The following is a 19,266-nucleotide window of genomic DNA, read 5'->3' as shown; positions in this document are numbered from 1 at the left end:
TGTTTTCCTCTAAGAGTTTTACAGTGTCTGGTCTTACATTTAGGTCTCTAATCCATTTTGAGTTTATTCTTGTGTATGGTGTTAGGGAGTGTTCTAATTTCATTCTTTTACATGTAGCTGTCCAGTTTTCCCAGCACCACTTATTGAAGAGACTGTCTTTTCTCCATTGTATATCCTTGCCTCCTTTGCCATAGATTAGTTGACCATAGGTGCATGGGTTTACCTCTGGGTTTTCTGTCTTGTTCCAATGATCTGTGTTTCTGTTTTTGTGCCAGTACCATATTGTCTTGATTACTGTAGCTTTGTAGTATAGTCTGAAGTCAGGGAGTCTGATTCCTCCAGCTCCATTTTTTCCCCCTCAAGTGTGCTTTGGCTATTTGGGGTCTTTTGTGTATCCATACAAATTTTAAGATTTTTTGTTCTATTTCTGTAAAAAATGCCATTGGTAATTTGATAGGGATTGCATTGAATCTGTAGATTGCTTTAGGTAGTAGAGTCATTTTCACAATATTGATTCTTCCAATTCAAGAACATGGTATATCTCTCCATCTGTTGGTATCATCTTTAATTTCTTTCATCAGTGTCTTATAGTTTTCTCCATACAGGTCTTTTGTCTCCCTAGGTAGGTTTATTCCTAGGTATTTTATTATTTTTCTTGCAATGGTAAATGGGAGTGTCTCCTTAATTCTCTTTCAGATTTTTCATCATTAGTGTATAGGAATGCAAGAGATTCCTGTGTGTTAATTTTGTATCCTGAAATTTTACCAAATTCATTGATTAGCTCTTGTAGTTTTCTGTTGGCATATTTAGGATACTCTATGTATAGTATCATGTCATCTGCAAACAGTGACAGTTTTATTTCTTCTTTTCCAATTTGGATTCCTTTTATTTCTTTTTCTTCTCTGATTGCTGTGGCTAGGCCTTCCAAAACTATGTTGAATAATAGTAGTGAGAGTGGGCAACCTTGTCTTGTTCCTGATCTTAGAGGAAATGCTTTCAGTTTTTCACCATTGAGGATGATGTTTGCTGTGGATTTGTCATATATGGCCTTTATTATGTTGAGTAGATTCCCTCTATGCCCACTTTCTGGAGAGTTTTTATCATAAATGGGTGTTGAATTTTGTCAAAAGGTTTTTCTGCACCTATTGAGATGATCATATGGTTTTTATTCTTCAGTTTCTTAATATTGAGTATCACATTGATTGATTTGAATATATTGAAGAATCCTTGCATCCCTGGGATAAATCCCACTTGATCATGGTGTATGATCCTTTTAATGTGTTGTTGGATTCTGTTTGCTAGTATTTTGTTGAGGATTTTTGCATCTATATTCATCAGTGATATTGGTCTGTAATTTTCTTTTTTATAGTATCTTTGTCTGGTTTTGGTGTCAGGGTGATGGTGGCCTCATAGAATTAGTATAGGAGTGTTCCTTTGTCTGCAATTTTTTGGAAGAGTTTGAGAAGGATGGGTGTTAGCTCTTCTCTAAATGTTTGATAGAATTCACCTGTGAAGCCATCTGGTCCTGGACTTTTGTTTGTTGGAAGATTTTTAATCACAGTATTAATTTCATTACTTGTGATGGGCCTGTTCATATTTTCTATTTCTTCCTGGTTCAGTCTTGGAAGGTTATACCTTTCTAAGAATTTGTCCATTTCTTCCAGGTTGTCTATTTTATTGGCATAGAGTTGCTTGTAGTAGTCTCTTAGGATGCTTTGTACTTCTGCGGTGTCTGTTGTAACTTCTCCTTTTTCATTTCTAATTTTATTGATTTGAGTCCTCTCCCTCTTTTTCTTGATGAGTCTGGCTAATGGTTTATCAATTTTGTTTATCTTCTCAATGAGCCAGCTTTTGGTTTTATTAATCTTTGCTATTGTTTTCTTTGTTTCTATTTCATTTATTTCTGCTCTGATCTTTATGATTTCTTTCCTTCTGCTAACTTTGGGTTTTGTTTGTTCTTCTTTCTCTAGTTCCTTTAGGTGTAAGGTTAGATTGTTTACTTGAGACTTCTCTTGTTTCTTGAGGTAGGCTTGTACAGCTATAAACTTCCCTCTTAGAACTGCTTTTGCTGCATCCCATAGGTTTTGGATTGTGGAGTTTTCATTGTCATTTGTCTCTAGGTATTTTTTGATTTCCTCTTTGATTTCTTCAGTGATCTCTTGGTTATTTAGTAATGTATGGTTTAGCCTCCATGTGTTTGTGTTTTTTATGTTTTTTCCCCTGTAATTGATATCTATTCTCATAGCGTTGTGGTCAGAAAAGATGCTTAATATGATTTCAGTTTTCTTAAATTTACTGAGGCTTGATTTGTGACCCAAGATGTGATCTATTCTGGAGAATGTTCCATGTGCACTTGAGAAGAAAGTGTAATCTGCTGTTTTTGGATGGAATATGCTATAAATATCAATTAAATCTTTCTGGTCTATTGTGTCATTTAAAGCTTCTGTTTCCTTATTTATTTTCATTTTGGATGATCTGTCCATTGGTGTAAGTGAGGTGTTAAAGTCCCCCACTATTATTGTGTTACTGTCGATTTCCTCTTTTACAGCTGTTATCAGTTGCCTTATGTATTGAAGTGCTCCTATGTTGGGTGCATATATATTTATAATTGTTATATCTTCTTCTTGGTTTGATCCCTTGATCATTATGTAGTGTCCTTGTCTCTTGTAACATTCTTTATTTATTTATTTTTTCTTGCGGTATGCAGGCCTCTCACTGTTGTGGTCTCTCCCATTGCAGAGCACAGGCTCCGGATGCACAGGCTCAGTGGCCATGGCTCACGGGCCCAGCCCCTCCGTGGCATGTGGGATCTTCCTGGACCGGGGCACGAACCCATGTCCCCTGCATTGGCAGGCTGACTCTCAACCACTGCACCACCAGGAAAGCCCTAACATTCTTTATTTTAAGGTCTATTTTATCTGATATAAGTATTGCTACTTCAGCTTCCTTTTGATTTCCGTTTGCATGCAATACCTTTTCCATCCCCTCAGTTTTAGTCTGTATATGACCCTAAATCTGAAGTGGGTCTCTTGTAGACAGCATGTATATGGGTCTTGTTTTTGTATCCATTCAGCAAGCCTGTGTCTTTTGGTTGGAGCATTTAATCCATTCACGTTTAAGGTAATTATCTGTATGTATGTTCCTATGACCATTTTCTTAATGGTTTTGGGTTTGTTTTTGTTGGTCCTTTTCTTCTCTAGTGTTTCCCACTTAGAGAAGTTCCTTTAGCATTTGTTGTAGATCTGGTTTGGTGGTGCTGAATTCTCTTAGCTTTTGCTTGTCTGTAAACCTTTTGATTGCTCCATCGAATCTGAATGAGATCCTTGCTGGGTAGAGTAATCTTGGTTGTAGGTTCTTCTCTTTCATCACTTCACCTTCTGTCTTGTAGAGTTCCTGCTGAGAAGTCAGCTGTTAACCTTATGGGAGTTCCCTTGTATGTTATTTGTTGTTTTTCCCTTGCTGCTTTCAATAATTTTTCTTTGTCTTTAATTTTTGCCCATTTGATTACTGTGTGTCTCGGCGTGTTTTTCCTTGGGTTTATCCTGTATGGGTCTCACTGTGCTTCCTGGACTTGGGTGGCTTTTTCGTTTCCCATGTTAAGGAAGTTTTCAACTATAATCTCTTCACATATTTTCTCGGGTACTTTCTCTCTCTCTTCTCTTTCTGGGACTCCTATAATGTGAATGTTGTTGCATTTAATGTTGTCCCAGAGGTCTCTTAGGCTGTCTTCATTTCTTTTCATTCTTTTTTCTTTATTCTGTTCTGCAGCAGTGAATTCCACCCTTCTGTCTACCAGGTCACTTATCCGTTCTTCTGCCTCAGTTATTCTGCTATTCATTCCTTCTAGTGTAGTTTTCATTTCAGTTATTGTATTGTTCATCTCTGTTTGTTTGTTCTTTAATTCTTCTAGGTTTTTGTTAAACATTTGTTGCATCTTCTTGATCTTTGCCTCCATTGTTTGTCCAATGTCCTGGATCATCTTCACTATCATTATTCTGAATTCTTTTTCTGGAAGGTTGCCTATCTTCACGTCATTTAGTTGTTTTTCTGGGGTTTTATCTTTTTCCTTCATCTGGTACATAGCCCTCTGCCTTTTCATCTTGTCTGTCTTTCTGTGAATGTGGTTTTTGTTCCACAGGCTCCAGGATTGTAGTTCTTCTTGCTTCTGCTGTGTGCCCTCTGGTGGATGAGGCTGTCTAAGAGGCTTGTGCAGGTTTCCTGATGGGAGGGACTGGTGGTGGGTAGAGCTGGGTCTTGCTCTGGTGGGCAGAGCTCAGTAAAACTTTAATCCCCTTGTCTGCTGATCAGTGAGGCTGTGCTCCCTCCCTGTTGGTTGTTTGGCCTGAGGCAACCCAACACTGGAGCCTATGTGGGCTCTTTGGTGGGGCTATTGGCAGACTCTGGGAGGGCTCACACAAAGGAGTACTTCCCAGAACTTCTGCTGCCAGTGTTCTTGTCCCCACGGTGATCCACAGCCACCCCCCACCTCTTCAGTAGACCCTCCACCACTAGAAGGTAGGTCTGGTTCAGTCTCCCCTGGAGTCACTGCTCCTTCCCCTGGGTCCCAATGCACACACTACTTTGTGTGTGCCCTCCAAGAGTGGAGTCTCTGTTTCCCCTAGTCCTGTCGAAGTTCTGCAATCATATCCCACTAGGTTTCAAAGTCTGATTCTCTAGGAATTCCTCCTCCTGTTGCCGCACCCCCAGGTTGGGAAGCCTAACGTGGGGCTCAGAACCTTCACTCCAGTGGGTGGACTTCTGTGGTGTAAGTGTTCTCCGGTCTGTGAATCACCCACCCAGCAGTTCTGGGATTTGATTTTGCTGTGTTTGTGCCCCTCCTATTGTCTCACTGTGACTTCTCCTTTGTCTTTGGATGTGGGGTATCTTTTTTGGTGAGTTCCAGTGTCTTCCTGTTGATGATTGTCCAGCAGCTAGTTGTGATTCTGGTGTTCTCACAAGAGGGAGTGAGAACAAGTCTTTCTACTCCGCCATCTTGGTTCAGGCCCCATGCCATAATTTTTTATCTTGTGGTAATAAAGTCCAAAGGAATCTTTTCCCCAACTTGAACTGCTTCCAGAGGATGCATTTTCTAAAAGAACAGGTGCTCACTTTTTTCCACTATTACACACTCTCATAGTAAACCAAGCTCATAATTGTAAATATCACCCTTTTATTTACAAAGAATGCAAGTTATTAAAGGGGTACATCCAACTCTGGATCTGATTTTTAAATGCAAATTTGTGAACTTTAGTGTTTATTAATAGGAGTAAATTATTCACCATACATCTGCAACCACCAATCATTACCTGCTTGCGTATAGGGCACCTTAGTTGAGAGCAAAGGCTAAGAGGACCACTTTTTCTGTGTTTAGGCAGCAAGTGGGAAAGTGGGGCAGTGGGTGGGAGGTATCAAGTTATTTTTGTTCGAATAGGTGAGAAAGCCGTTTCCTGCACTGGGATCTGTGACTTAGTGAGGACCTGGAGTTGGCAACATCGCAAATGAATGGTGTCAGCACACATTAAGCCAAGCACTAAATCAAGGGTTATATTCTTACGTGCTGAAAGTACATTTCAGAGTCATGGGAAGTAATTTGGGCTTGGTGTTTAAAACTATATTCAATATTATAGCATTATGTAAGATAAACTAAATATTATATATATATGTGTGTATATATACATATATACTAGAAGCTATAGAAAAGCTATGAGATACTTAGGTTTTTAAAAACGTACCTGGGGTTAAAAGAAATGAAAAACAGTGCTTTGTATTATTCTTCCTTAATGTGTGATCCTTAGACTTTCTGTATTAAAATTATGTGGCATGTTTGTTAAAAATATACATAGCCTGCAGACCTATGGAATCCAAATTTCTAGCGATGAGATCTGATAGTCTGCATTTTAAGAAGCTCTAGACTGATTCTCATTCATATGCAGTTTAACTATGGAAAAATAAGTGAGAATGGATCAGTGGTTCCTAAACGTCTGACCACCGTGTGGGGTCAGGCTGGCTGCATCCTTATCATCTGTGAGGCTTTACAAAGCACACATTCTTATACTCCTCTTTCAGAGACTCTGGTTCTGAACTTCTGAATAAGATTCAAAAACTGCCCAGATAATTCTGATGCACAGGCAGGTTTGGAAATCCTGGCATTAAATGACCAACCTCTCAAGTCCTTTACAACTCTAATAATCAGTGATTCTTTGCATTGTAACTAAGATATCAAGATACTGTCTTTGATATCAGTTTTTTGTAATAGATCTGAAATTGCACAGTGATTTTGCATCTTCCATAAAAACAGAAGTTAGTTACAGGCAGAATCATCTTAAATAATCCTCTTAGCAGTATTAGAGAAGAGACCTGAAAGCAAAATGATCAGACCCTATATTTATCTATTTTTTTAATTTTTAAAATTTATTGCTGCATAGTTGATTTACAATGTTGTGTTAACTTCTGCTATACAGCAAAATGATTCATATATGTATATACATTCATACATATATATACATATATATATACATACATATATATGTATACATATGTGTGTGTATATATATATATATATATATATATATATATATACACATTCTTTTTCACATTCTTTTCCATTATTGTTTATCACAGGATATTGAATATAGTTCCCTGTGCTATACAGTAGGACCTTGTTGTTTATCCATTCTATATATAATAGTTTGCATCTGCTAATCCCTAACTCCCAATCCATCCCTCCCTCACCCACCTGTCCCCCTTGGCAACCACAAGTCTGTTCTCCATGGATCAGACCCTATATTAAAATAGTTATATAAGACCCCTTATTTACATATGCTATGTGTCCTCAGATTCCTAAAAGTCAAGTTGTCCAGATCAAGCATTAGATAGAGAGGAGGGAAGTGTAGTTCAGGAAAAAGTTCTTAGGCCAACACTACAGAAAATGCATTGTTGAAACTTCAAAGCTCTTTTTTAATCTACAACCATTATACCCTCTCTCCTTCATTCCTCCAACATGGGAAAACCCCTACAGGTTGCCACAGTTTTGATGACCATCTGTCTCCCAACCAAGATGGCGGAAAAAGCAAAAACGTGGTGAATCTTGGAGCAATCCGACAAGGCATGAAGCGCTTTCAGTTTCTGTTAAACTGCTGTGAGCCAGGGACAATTCCTGATGCATCAATCTTGGCAGCCGCCTTGGATCTTGTAAGTTGTTGGAAGAATTTTCTCACTCTGTATCCCATTCCAGTTAATTCTGCTAATGGAGGAAAGCATGAATCCCTACTCCAAAGCCTAGCTATGGGGTTACGTTTTTGGTCTTTTTTTTTTTTCCCTCAACATTAGTGGCAAGAGGAGGGGAAAAGGTAGTAAGGTGAAAGATGAAAAGAAAGGGGAAAAAATCTTAATAAATATATTCTGTATAGCATCATGATTAAAAGTATATGAGGGTTCTGGAATGAGACTGCCTGGGTTAAAATCACTCTGACATTTATTAGCTAAACCCTGTAAAATGAGATTAAGAGTAATAATAGTATTATGCCTACCTCCTAGGGTTAGTGTGAGGATTAAATGAGATATTAGATGTAAAGTTCTCATCATAATGCCTGAAACATAGCAGTTGCTCAATAAAGTTAGGTCATTATTATTATTACATTATTAGTCATGTCTGTCATGTATTAGTCCTTTAAACTCTGTCTTGGTTTAATTGCATATTAATTGAGGGAAAATATGAAGCAAGGATCAATTGAAATTAATTGCACAGAAGCACCTTGAACATTGTGTAGCCTTATACACATGTAAGAGATTCAAGAGTATAATGTGGATCTTGTTTAGAAAGTATTTTTGTCAAATAAACGAGACCCAGATATGAGTTTTGAACACAATCTTTCAATTTCCTTTATTTATCTTCTGGTTTAATAAATTCTTCATAGGCTATATAAATACTAGGTACAAAATTCCAAGTAAATATCAAGAAATAAAAGTCTTCTGTATTCACATTTTAAAAAGAAAAACTAAAATAGACATTTTTACAACAAAAACCCTTTAGCCTGCCTACAAATGATCCCTTTTTATAACACATGAATATGTAACCAATTGCCACTCATATTTTACCTTGGAAAATAGTCCAAACCTTTTAATATAATTCATGACATTTTTCTGTGACATTAATAGCTTTTGCTCTCATGATATTTAGTGACCAGCAAGGTATGTAGCTTCACTTAAGCTGAAAATACAAATACCACTGTAATCACCCAGAATGATGACCTGTGGTTATTTAAGATTTTTCAGTCAGTTTCCGATTCCTGGACATTGGTCTTTGAAAGTTTTTTTTTTAAATTCCAAAGTGTTTAATGTGTACTGATATATGCTATGATGACTATAAAATGTAGACAGTCACAGGTCTCCAGGAGAGCTGAGGCATGTGGCAATCAAACAGTCAAAGAACAGTGAGATGCCTATCTAAAGCAAGAGAGCTGACAAGGCAAAGAGCCAATTTCTTGTTTTCTAAGTGGGAGAGAGGAAACCAGCCTGTCACTCTTTTGAGTCATGCATGGTTCTTTTTAATCACCAACTGGCCAGAGTTCAAAGCCAGGAAAGGATAGAGCAAGATTAGAACAGGCCTTATATTTGGTACAATACCATGTTGACTCTCTCATTAAAAAATTATGTGAGATCACTATAGGAACTTTAAAATGTGAAAAATAGAAATTCTGTATTTTAAACCTGATAGTTTAAATGTGATTAAGAAAGTGAAGATGACGCAAACTAGTTGAACAATGGTTAAATACACAATAACAATGGTGCATTAGAACTTTATGGGTAGTTTATGCTACACTGCTCCAGATGTACTATTATGTCCATCTTTGTTTCAATCCTAAAGTCACAGATACTTTGGAAAATTTTTAGACAAGTGAGACACCAGATTTCTCCAGCAACTGTCTGAGTGTAAAGAAAATGATAATAATGAATCATGTTACTTCAACTTACTGTTGGAAGAGAAAGATAGAGGCACAGCTGCCCATACAAATTGGACAATGTTAGGATAATAGCATTTGGACAACAGTCAGTAAAATAAGCACCTGATGACAGAGAGAATGGATTGTCCTTCCCTCTTCTGGAAAGCCTCAGCCCCACACCCACAACTCTTTCAGAGATCCTGAGTGAAGTCTCCACATGAATGCATATCATGTACTGGACTCCAAGCCACTCTTTTCATTCACGCATTTTTCACATGAGAGAACAAAAGCCCCAAGAGCTAAGGTGACTTTGCTCAAGGTCATATAAGCCAGTCGAAGTGAAAACTGGGCTCAGAGCAGAACCTTCTGATTCTATTCAGGACTCTCTTAGCAATACTGTATACTTTCTCTGTAAAAAAGAAAAAAAAAAGTTATTTAGGTAAATCAGAAAGAGTGCCTCTTGATACACTGAAAATGTACTTAAGTGTATATGGTCTCCATAATAAAGAAGATGGCAAATGATTTCTAATGGTCCAAAAGCAATTGAATCTTTTCTTGGAAAAAAAAATCATGTGAATACATGATGAATTTATAATAGGAACATATAGGAGATTTTCAACTTTAAAGATTCACATTCACCCACTAAACCAGTGATTCTTAACATTTTGGAGTCATAAACTCTTTAAGAACTGAATGAAAGCTATGGAGAGTTATGGAGAGAATTACACTTACAGACAAAATTCAGCTTGTAATATCAGAAGGTTCATGAACACCCCCAAAACCCACCCATGAAACAAAAAATGGGAAGAACACAATCTCAATGTATTATTATTGGCAAAGAGAGACTCTTTAATAAAGTAGTTGGAATGATTTTATTAACATTGATGGTGTAAAAACAGTAGGAATAACTGCTTCCTACATAAAAACTTTTAAGCTTTATAAGATATGTGGTCATGGGAGAAACAGGAGGCTTGTCACAAAGAGAGTGATACATTTGAAAGTTTAAAAAATAATCCCAGTCGAGGGCTTTGCCTGATGGCGCAGTGGTTAAGAATCCTCCTGCCAATTCAGGGGACACGGGTTTGAGCCCTGGTCCAGGAAGATCCCACATGCTCTGGAACAACTAAGCCCGTGCACCACAACTACTGAGCCTGTGCTCTAGAGCCTGCAAGCCACAACTACTGAAGCCCATGCACCTAGAGCCTGTGCTCTGCAACAAGAGAAGCTACCACAATGAGAAGCCTGTGTACTGCAACAAAGAGTAGCTCCTGCTTCCTGCAACTAGAGAAAGCCCACACGCAGCAATGAAGACCCAAAGCAGCCAAAAACAAACAAACAAACAAATAAATAAATAAAATTTAAAAGTAATAAATAAAATCGTGTTATCAATAGGCTCTTAAAAAAATAATCCCAATCAAACAAATTAATACTGGCTTCTGAATGGAGATTATAAAAGTATTCATCAATATTCTTCTTAAAATAATCAGTCTCTTGGATGCTGGAATTTCATTCCCTCTCATCAGATGGTTCCATACCTATGTGATTTCCAACTGCTATAATGATTAGAGTTTTCAAGGAGATTTAATTCATGGCTGAATTCCAGAAAACATTTAAAATTTATTTTACTTCCTCCAAATAAGACTATGGCCAGGTACTTACCAGATCACTAGATTCTCCTTTCTTCTTTTCCTGTTGGACCAACTCTGGCCCTGCTTGACCTTCTCAATCCTATTAATCTCATGGTAATAAATAAAATAAAGGGGGTTTGATACTTATAAGTGGTGTCTTCAAGCTTCAAAGTAAAGAAGCATTTTCTGATCACTGTAGATGTCTAGTGATGAAGTAGATACATTGAGAAGTAATTAGCTCTTTGTCACTACACTGGACTCAATGGGGAAGTACAGGGAGACTCAAGAAGGGGGTGGTTAGTATGAGTTTCTTTCGTATCTGAGAATCTTTGATTCTAGGTTAAGGCCAAGGAGTGTCCAGAGGTCAGAATCAGTCACAGTTTAAAGGAAACAGAGACAGAATCCAGGTAGACCTGGTTGGTTGAAAAAAAAGGGATAGGTGATGATGGTGGTGATGGTACTCATGGTGGTGGTAATGTTGGTGGTGATGGTAGTCGTGGTGGTGGCGGCAGTGGTGAGAGAGGTGGTGGTAGAATATAACAAAAGTAACATTTTCATTGTATGTCATAGTTAATAAAGCACCTTCACATTCATTGTCTTATTTGTTGACATAAGAAGAAAGGGTTAAGCCAGGATATGGTCCCCAAATGAGGGTACATTCAACTTCAGTTTCTCAGGTACAGAAAAGTGAAGGAATTGAAGTCACTGGTGGATCCTGGCAAGAGAACTGAGAGGAAGGAAGATATAGCTGCATGTCCAATATGTTTGAATCATAGTAACATCCTGTTTTTACCATCATTGTGCAAGTGTAGCAATTGCAGTTGTTCTGTTTGGGTTAGGAGACCCTTGAGATTACTCTAGCATTCACAAGTTGTCTTCTATTAAATGTACTATTAACTTTTGTATCCTCTGTGTTTGGTTTCACTTAATACCTGATTTCATCTGCTTCCTGACTTTCAGAAATGCTTCACTTTTAAATATGTTCTAGAATGAATTTAGGAGTGTTCCTCCCTCTGCAAATTTTTGGTAGAGTTTGAGAAGGATCAGTGTTAGCTATTCTCTAAATGTTTGATATAATTCATCTGTGAAGCCATCTGGTCCTGGACTTTTGTTTGTTGGAAGATTTTAATTACAGCTTCAATTTCATTACTTGTGATAGGTCTGTTTATATTTTCTAATTCTTCCTGGTTCAGTCTGGGAAAATTGTACCTTTCCAAGAATTTGTCCATTTCTTCATGGTTTTCCACTTTATTGGCATATAGTCATTTCTAGTAGTCTTTTATAATCCTTTGTATTTCTGTGGTGTCAGTTGTGATTTCTCCTTTTTCATTTCTAATTTTATTGATTTGCATCCTCTCCCTTTTTTTCTTGATGAGTCTGGCTAAGGGTTTATCAATTTTGTTTATCTTATCAAAGAACCAGCTTTTAGTTTTATGGATCTTTGCTATTGTTTTCTTTTCTCTTTCATTAATTTCTGCTCTGATTTTTATGACTTCTTTCCTTCTACTGAATTTGGGTTTTTTTGTTCTTTCTCTAGTTGCTTTAGCTGTAAGTTTAGATTGTTTGAGATTTTTCTTGTTTCTTGAGGTGAGATTGTATTGCTATAAACTTCCCTCTTAGAACTGCTTTTGTTGCATCCCATAGGTTTTGGGTCATCATGTTTTCATTGTCATTTGTTTCTATGTATTTTTTTACTTCTACTTTGATTTCTTCAGTGATCTCTTGGTTATTTAGTAGCACAGTGTTTAACCTCCATGTATTTGTGTTTTTTACAGTTTTTTTTTTTCTGTAATTGATTTCCAATCTCATAGTGTTGTGGTCAGAAAGGATACTTGATACGATTTCAATTTTCTTAAATTTTCCAAGGCTTGATTTGTGACCCAAGATGTGATCTGTTCTGGAGAATGTTCCATGTGCACTTGAGCAGAAAGTGTATTGTGCCACTTTCCAGTGGCATGTCTATAAATATCAATTAAATCTATCTGGTCTGTTGTGTCATTTAAAGACTGTGTTTCCTTATTTATTTTCTGTTTGGATGATCTATCCATTGTTGTAAGTGGGGTGTTAAAGTCCCCTACTATTATTGTGTTACTGTTGATTTCCCCTTTCATTGTTGTTAGCATTTGCCTTATGTATTGAGGTGCTCCTATGTTGGGTGCATAAACATTTACAATTGTTATCTTCTTGGATTGATCCCTTGATCATTATGTAGTGCCCTTCCTTATCTCTTGTAACAGTCTTTAGTTTAAAGTCTATTTTATCTGATATGAGTATTGCTATTCCAGCTTTCTTTTGATTTATTTGCATGGGATATCTTTTTCCATCAATTCACCTTCAATCTGTATGTATCCCTAGGTCTGAAGAGGTTCTCTTGTAGACAGCATATATATGGGTCTTATTTTTGTATCCATTCAGCCAGTCTGTGTCTTTTGGTTGTGTCATTTAATCCATTCACATTCAAGGTTATTATCGACATGTATGTTCCTATTACCCTTTTCTTAATTGTTTTGGGTTTGTTTGGGTTTGTGGATCTTTTTCTTCTCCTGTGTTTCCTGCCTAGAGAAGTTTCTTTAGCATTTATTGTAAAGCTGGTTTGGTGGTGCTGAATTCTCTTATCTTTTGCTTCTCTGAAAAGCTTTTGATTTCTCTGTTAAATCTGAATGAGATCCTTGCTGGGTAGAGTAATCTTGATTGTAGGCCACCATCACCCTGATACCAAAGCCAGAAAAATATATCACAAAAAAAGGAAATTATAGACCAATATCACTGATGAACATAGATGCAAAAATCCTGAACAAAATACTAGCATACAGAATCTAACAACATATTAAAAGGATTGTACACCATGATCAAGTGGGGTTTATCCCAGGGATGCAAGGATTCTTCAATATATGCAAATCAATCAATGTGATAAACCATATTAACAAATTAAGGAATAAAGAACATATGATCAGCTCAATAGATGCCAAAAAAGCTTTTGACAAAATTCAGCATTCATTTATGATAAAAACTCTCCAGAAAATGGGCATAGAGGGAACCTACCTCAACATAATAAAGGCCATATATGACAAACCCACAGCAAACATCATACCCAATGGTGAAAAATTGAAAGCATTTCCACTAAAATCAGGAACAAGACAAGGATGTCCACTCTCGCCACTATTATTCAACATAGTTTTGGAAGTCCTAGCCACGGCAATCAGAGAAGAAAAAGAAATAAACGAATACAAATTGGAAAAGAAGAAGTAAAACTGTCACTGTTTGCAGATGACATGATACTATACATAGAAAGTCCTAAAGATGCCACCAGAAAACTACTAGAACTAATCAATGAATTTGGTAAGGTTGCAGGATACAAAATTAATGCACAGAAATATCTGACATTCCTATACACCACCAACAAAAAATCAGAAAGAGAATTTAAGGAAACAATCCCATTCACCATCATAACAAAAAGAATAAAATACCTAGGAATAAACCTGCCTAAGGAGGCAAAAGACTTGTACTCAGAAAACTGTAAGACACTGATGAAAGAAATCAAAGATGACATAAACAGATGGAGAAATATACCATGTTCTTGTATTGGAAGAACCAGTGTTGTGAAAATGCCTATACTACCCAAAGCAATCTACAAATTCAAGGCAATCCCTATCAAACTACCAATGGCATTTTTCACAGAATTAGAACAAAATATTTTACAATTCGTATGGAAACACAAAACACCCCAAATAGCATGAGAAAACCATAATTCAAAAAGAGACGTGGGCTTCCCTGGTGGCACAGTGGTTGAGAGTCCACCTGTTGATGCAGGGGACACGGGTTCGTGCCCCAGTCCGGGGAGATACCACATGCCACGGAGCGGCTGGGCCCGTGAGCCATAGCCGCTGAGCCTGCGTGTCTGGAGACTGTGCTCTGCAATGGGAGAGGCCACAACAGTGAGAGGCCTGCGTACCACAAAAATTAAATAAATAAATAAAAGAGACATGTACTCAATGTTCATTGCAGCCCTGTATACAATAGCCAGGCCACGGAAGCAACCTAGATGTCCATCGACATGAATGGATAAAGAAGATGTGGCACATATATACAATGGACTATTACTCAGCCATAAAAAGAAATGAAATTGAGTTATTTGTAGTGAGGTGGATGGACATAGAGTCTGTCATACAGAGTGAAGTAAGTCAGAAAGAGAAAAACAAATACCGTATGCTAACGCATATATATGGAATCTAAAAAAACAAATGGTAGATGAACCTAGTGGCAGGGCAGGAATAAAGACGTAGACATAGAGAATGGACTTGAGGTCACAGGGAGGGGGAAGGGTAAGTTGGGGCGAAGTGAGAGAGTAACATTGACATATATACACTACCAAATGTAAAATAGATGGCTAGTGCGAAGCAGCTGCATCACATAGGGAGATCAGCTCGGTGCTTTGTGACCACCTAGAGGGGTGGGATAGGGAGAGTGGGAGCGAGACGCAAGAGGGAGGGTATATGGGGATATATGTACACATATAGCTGATTCACTTTGTTATACAGTAGAAACTAACACAACACTATAAAGCAATTATACTCCAATAAAGATATTTAAAAAAATTATATTCTATATGTTTTCCAATGCATTTGTGGTTTTAGTCATATACATATATGTGTGTGTATAAATATAGAGATAGAAATACGAATATAGAAATATATATAGATGTAGATATAAATGACACAGATGGATAGATTGATGATAGATAGATATAGATGTCAGATAGATATGCAGATGCAGATATAGGTATAGATATACAGATTTATACATAGATATAGATTCTACCATTTCATCAGATAGGATTTGGGAGAGGAGGGGAAAATGAATGTGTTCAGTTCATCATCACTTTCCAGTCCTTCACTTTCTCCCATCTCTCTTTTATTGTTTGCTTTTGTTGGATGTTGCATTCATTTTTTTAAGTGCAGCTTAAATAAAGTGTTTACATTATGAGGTAATTTTATTTTGGAACAGTTTTCATTGTTTCATTGCCTTCATCATAGAATTTAAATGTGATTGTTTTCAAGTTTCCAATTTTCTTCAGAATTAGAAGGTATTATTAAATGAAAGAAGTACTAGAAATGTCAATGTTCAAAGTCTTGCCCATCTGAAGGCTTTTGTTTTAAACAGTCCTCTTGTCATTATTGCTATGACTACAAAGGGATAATTGGATCCATTTTTAGTCCAGCACAGCTCCTCCTCACACTCTTCCTCTTTAGAGTAAATTTAATAAATCCAACTGTAAGGCATTTTTAAAAAGATATGTTTTATAAAGGACTCATTTTATCTTTAGGTTCATATAATCTACAAGCACAAAAATAGTTCAAACAAAAGGCACTTCTGTCTATGTATATTTCAGGTGAAATTATCCTTTTTTTCCCCAGTTGAATATATAACATGTACAGACATAATGATTTCTAATTTACTGGTAATTTATTAGCATAAATAACACATAATGTCAGTTTGCTTTAGGAACAGTTTCATGAATATAAGAGTCAATGGGATCATAGTTTTCTCCTTAGTCTGTGGACAGAGAAAACCTAATTCATGTTAAATTATAATAGCTTCATAAATAGATAGTTTTAGAAGGACTGGTTATATAATTTTTATCCAAATTGGGACACTTTGGAGAGTGAAATGGAGTGCTATCAATAATTATACCAGTTAGACATAAACTAGAACTCTTGCGGAAAATGAAACATTTGATTACCATATAGTCATACTTTCAGGTTCACTGCAACAAATGTAATCCACATTGGGGTTTACCATCATAAAACTACTTGGTGATGAATGGATATTAGCTTTTTTCAAGGAGTTAGGAATATATGCAGACTAGGAACTATCAAAGCAAAATAATATCGTGTCCTCTTTTGAATCATAAGGAAAGTTGAAATAATCCAGTAATAACCAAAACTAAATGGTCAAATTATTGACTTTATTCTAGGGTATTCTATACTGAATGTTTGAAAACATTCTATGAAATGTAGCATAAAAAGGATGTATATCATGAATATGTAGAGTTTAAAGAAAAAAATTGAATGTCACATATCCACCACATATCTTAAAAAATAGGACATTTCCACTTTCTTTAAAGTCCCCTGTATCTCCTTCCCTAATTACTCACCCCTACCTCCTAGAAGACACTGCTGTCTTGAACTTTGTTTTAATCTTCACTGTGCTTGCTTTATTTTACCACATGAGCTTGTATCCCTAGAGAGTATATCATTTTGTTTTGTTTCCTTATGCTGTATTGTAATGAAATTTTTAAAGTCTGCATTTCACATTTAGGTCTTTAACTAGAATTTATTGTGTGTATAAAACAGGATTTTTTTCTTTCTTTTCTTTTCACATGAAAAACAATTATCCTAGCATAATATATTGACTAATTCATACTTTATTATCTGATGTGCAACACCATCTTAATCATGTGTCAGGTTTCTATGCATGCATGGGTGTAAGTCTGAGTTTTTTTTCCTGTTGCATTCCATGTGTGCTCTGCATTAATCTACTCTGTCTTAATAGCTTGAACTTTGAACATCACCTAGGTTGTTCTTGGCTCTTTGCTCTTCCATGTGAATTTTATAATTAGCTTGTCAGTTTCTATGAAAATCTTTTGATTTATTCTTGGAATTACATTGAGTCCACAGATAAATTTTGATATAATTAAAATTCAAATTGAAATTCAGATCTGAATTGATAATTCAAAAGTTCTATTTCTTTGAGTCCATTTAAGTAATTTTGATTTTTTTAGCAATTTGTCAGTTTTACCTCCATTTTCATATTTGTTGGATTAAAATTGATCATAACATTTTCTTATTAGTTTTTAATCTTTGCAGCATCTGTAATTATTTTTTGTTTTTATTCCTAAAATTATTTCCTTTTCTTGATTAGGCTTGCCAGATATTTGTCAATTTCGTTAGTCTTTTTTAATGGTACAATAGAGATTCTCTCTATTGTATCTCGTTCTCTAATTCATTAATTCCTGCCCTTATTATTGTTTTTATTGAAGTATAGTTGATTTACAATGTTGTAGTTTTAGGTGTACAGCAAAGTGATTCAGTTATAAATACACATATATGTATAATATTCTTTTTCAGATTCTTTTCCCTTATAGGTTATTACAAAATATTGCGTATATCCTGCCCTTATTTTTATTCTTTCCTCCTTCTTGCTTTGAATTCATTGTATTATTATTTTAGCTTATTAGTTGATTGCTTAGCTCATACTTTTATTTTTTTCTGTTCAAAAACTGGGCATTTAGCTATTCATTTCCTTCTAAGTACTCCTTCAATCACGTTATAAATTTTGATAAGTAGTATTTATTTTACAATTTATTTTTAAGTCCTTTTTAATTTATTTAATGGTTTCCTTTTCCATGGGTTATGTAAATATGTACGAGTGTGTGTGTTTCAATTTTATACATTTCAGAGTTTTGTTAGGTATCCATTTGTTATTGATTTCTAACTTCATTTTCAGATACTGATTCTTTGGAATTAATTAAAACTTGCTTCATGAACTAGAGCATTATTAATTTTTGTAAATGTTCCATGTGTAGTTGAAAAGAATGTGCATTCTCCAGTTGCTGGGCACAACGTAGAGGCTTTTCTTTCCTTTTTTTTTTTAAATGAAGTATAGTTGACATACAATATTATATTAATTTCAGGTGTACAACACAGTGATTTGGCATTTATATACATTATGAATTGATCACGGTAAGTCTAGTAACTATCTGTCAACTTTGTCATACAAAGTTATTATAATATTATTGACTGTATTCCCTATACTGTATATTATATCCCAGTGACTTATTTATTTTATAACTGGAAGTATGAAACTTTAAATGCCCTTCACTTATTTTACCCAAACCCTGTTCCCCCCTCAACCTCCCATCCCCACCTCTGGCAACCACTAGCTTATTCTCTGTATCTGTGAGTCTGTTTCACTTTGTTTGTTCATTTTTTTGTTTTTTAGGTTCCACATATCAGTAAAATCATGCAGATTTTTCCGTCTAACTTATTTCACTTAGCATAATACCCTCTAGGTCCATCAGGGTGCAGTGTTTTATATTCAAGTCTTCTATATTCTTATTTTTACCCCTCACTACTTGATCTGTCAATCACTATGTTGTGTTAAAATCTCCTCTGTGATGACAAACTTGTCCATTTATTTTGTGGTTCCAGCAATTTCTGTTTTATTGATTTAGAGGCAGATCGTTTAGAAGTATGACAAGTATCTGGTGCTATGAACCTTTTATCACTATCTGGTGACCCAGTTTATTTCTAGCATATGTAAGATATATTTTTCTTTGATAATAATACAGCTGAAACAGTTTTATTAGCATTGGCCTGGTCTTTTTGCCAGTCCTGTCCTTTCCTTTCAACTTTTCTACATCTCTGTGTTTTAGGTATGTGTCTTGTAAAAAGCAAGTATTTGAATTTTTATAACATTTTAGTGACCTTTTTTCCCCTAGAAAATTTAGTACATTTGCACACATTATGATTACTTATATAGATTCACTTCTGTCTTCTTCTGCCTACTTACCACATTTTTTCATTATTTCATTATATGTTTCATTATTTCATTTTTCATTATTTCATTGTATATTCATTATTTCATGCCTTCTTTCAAATAGTGTTAAATTTTGTTTTATTTCTCTTGCTTTGGTT

At 35.8% G+C, this 19,266-nt stretch overlaps 1 protein-coding gene across 5 annotated transcripts in view; it reads left to right on the top strand.

The window, feature by feature from the left end:
- Positions 1-19,266, top strand: part of UNC80 (unc-80 homolog, NALCN channel complex subunit) — a gene marked incomplete at both ends in the record, with an annotated part of 239,774 nt that overhangs the window by 78,079 nt on the left and 142,429 nt on the right. For all 5 annotated transcript variants that reach the window (XM_079710608.1, XM_079710606.1, XM_079710605.1 and 2 more), the window contains one exon: positions 7,019-7,191. In XM_079710608.1, the coding sequence (XP_079566734.1) occupies positions 7,019-7,191 (173 nt within the window). The remainder of the gene's footprint in view (positions 1-7,018; positions 7,192-19,266) is intronic.

This window comes from Hyperoodon ampullatus (genome assembly GCF_949752795.1).
Source record: "Hyperoodon ampullatus genome assembly, chromosome: 8".
Taxonomy (NCBI): domain Eukaryota; kingdom Metazoa; phylum Chordata; class Mammalia; order Artiodactyla; family Ziphiidae; genus Hyperoodon; species Hyperoodon ampullatus.
Note: the sequence above shows the minus strand (reverse complement) of the source record. Positions and strands in the feature narration are given on the sequence as shown.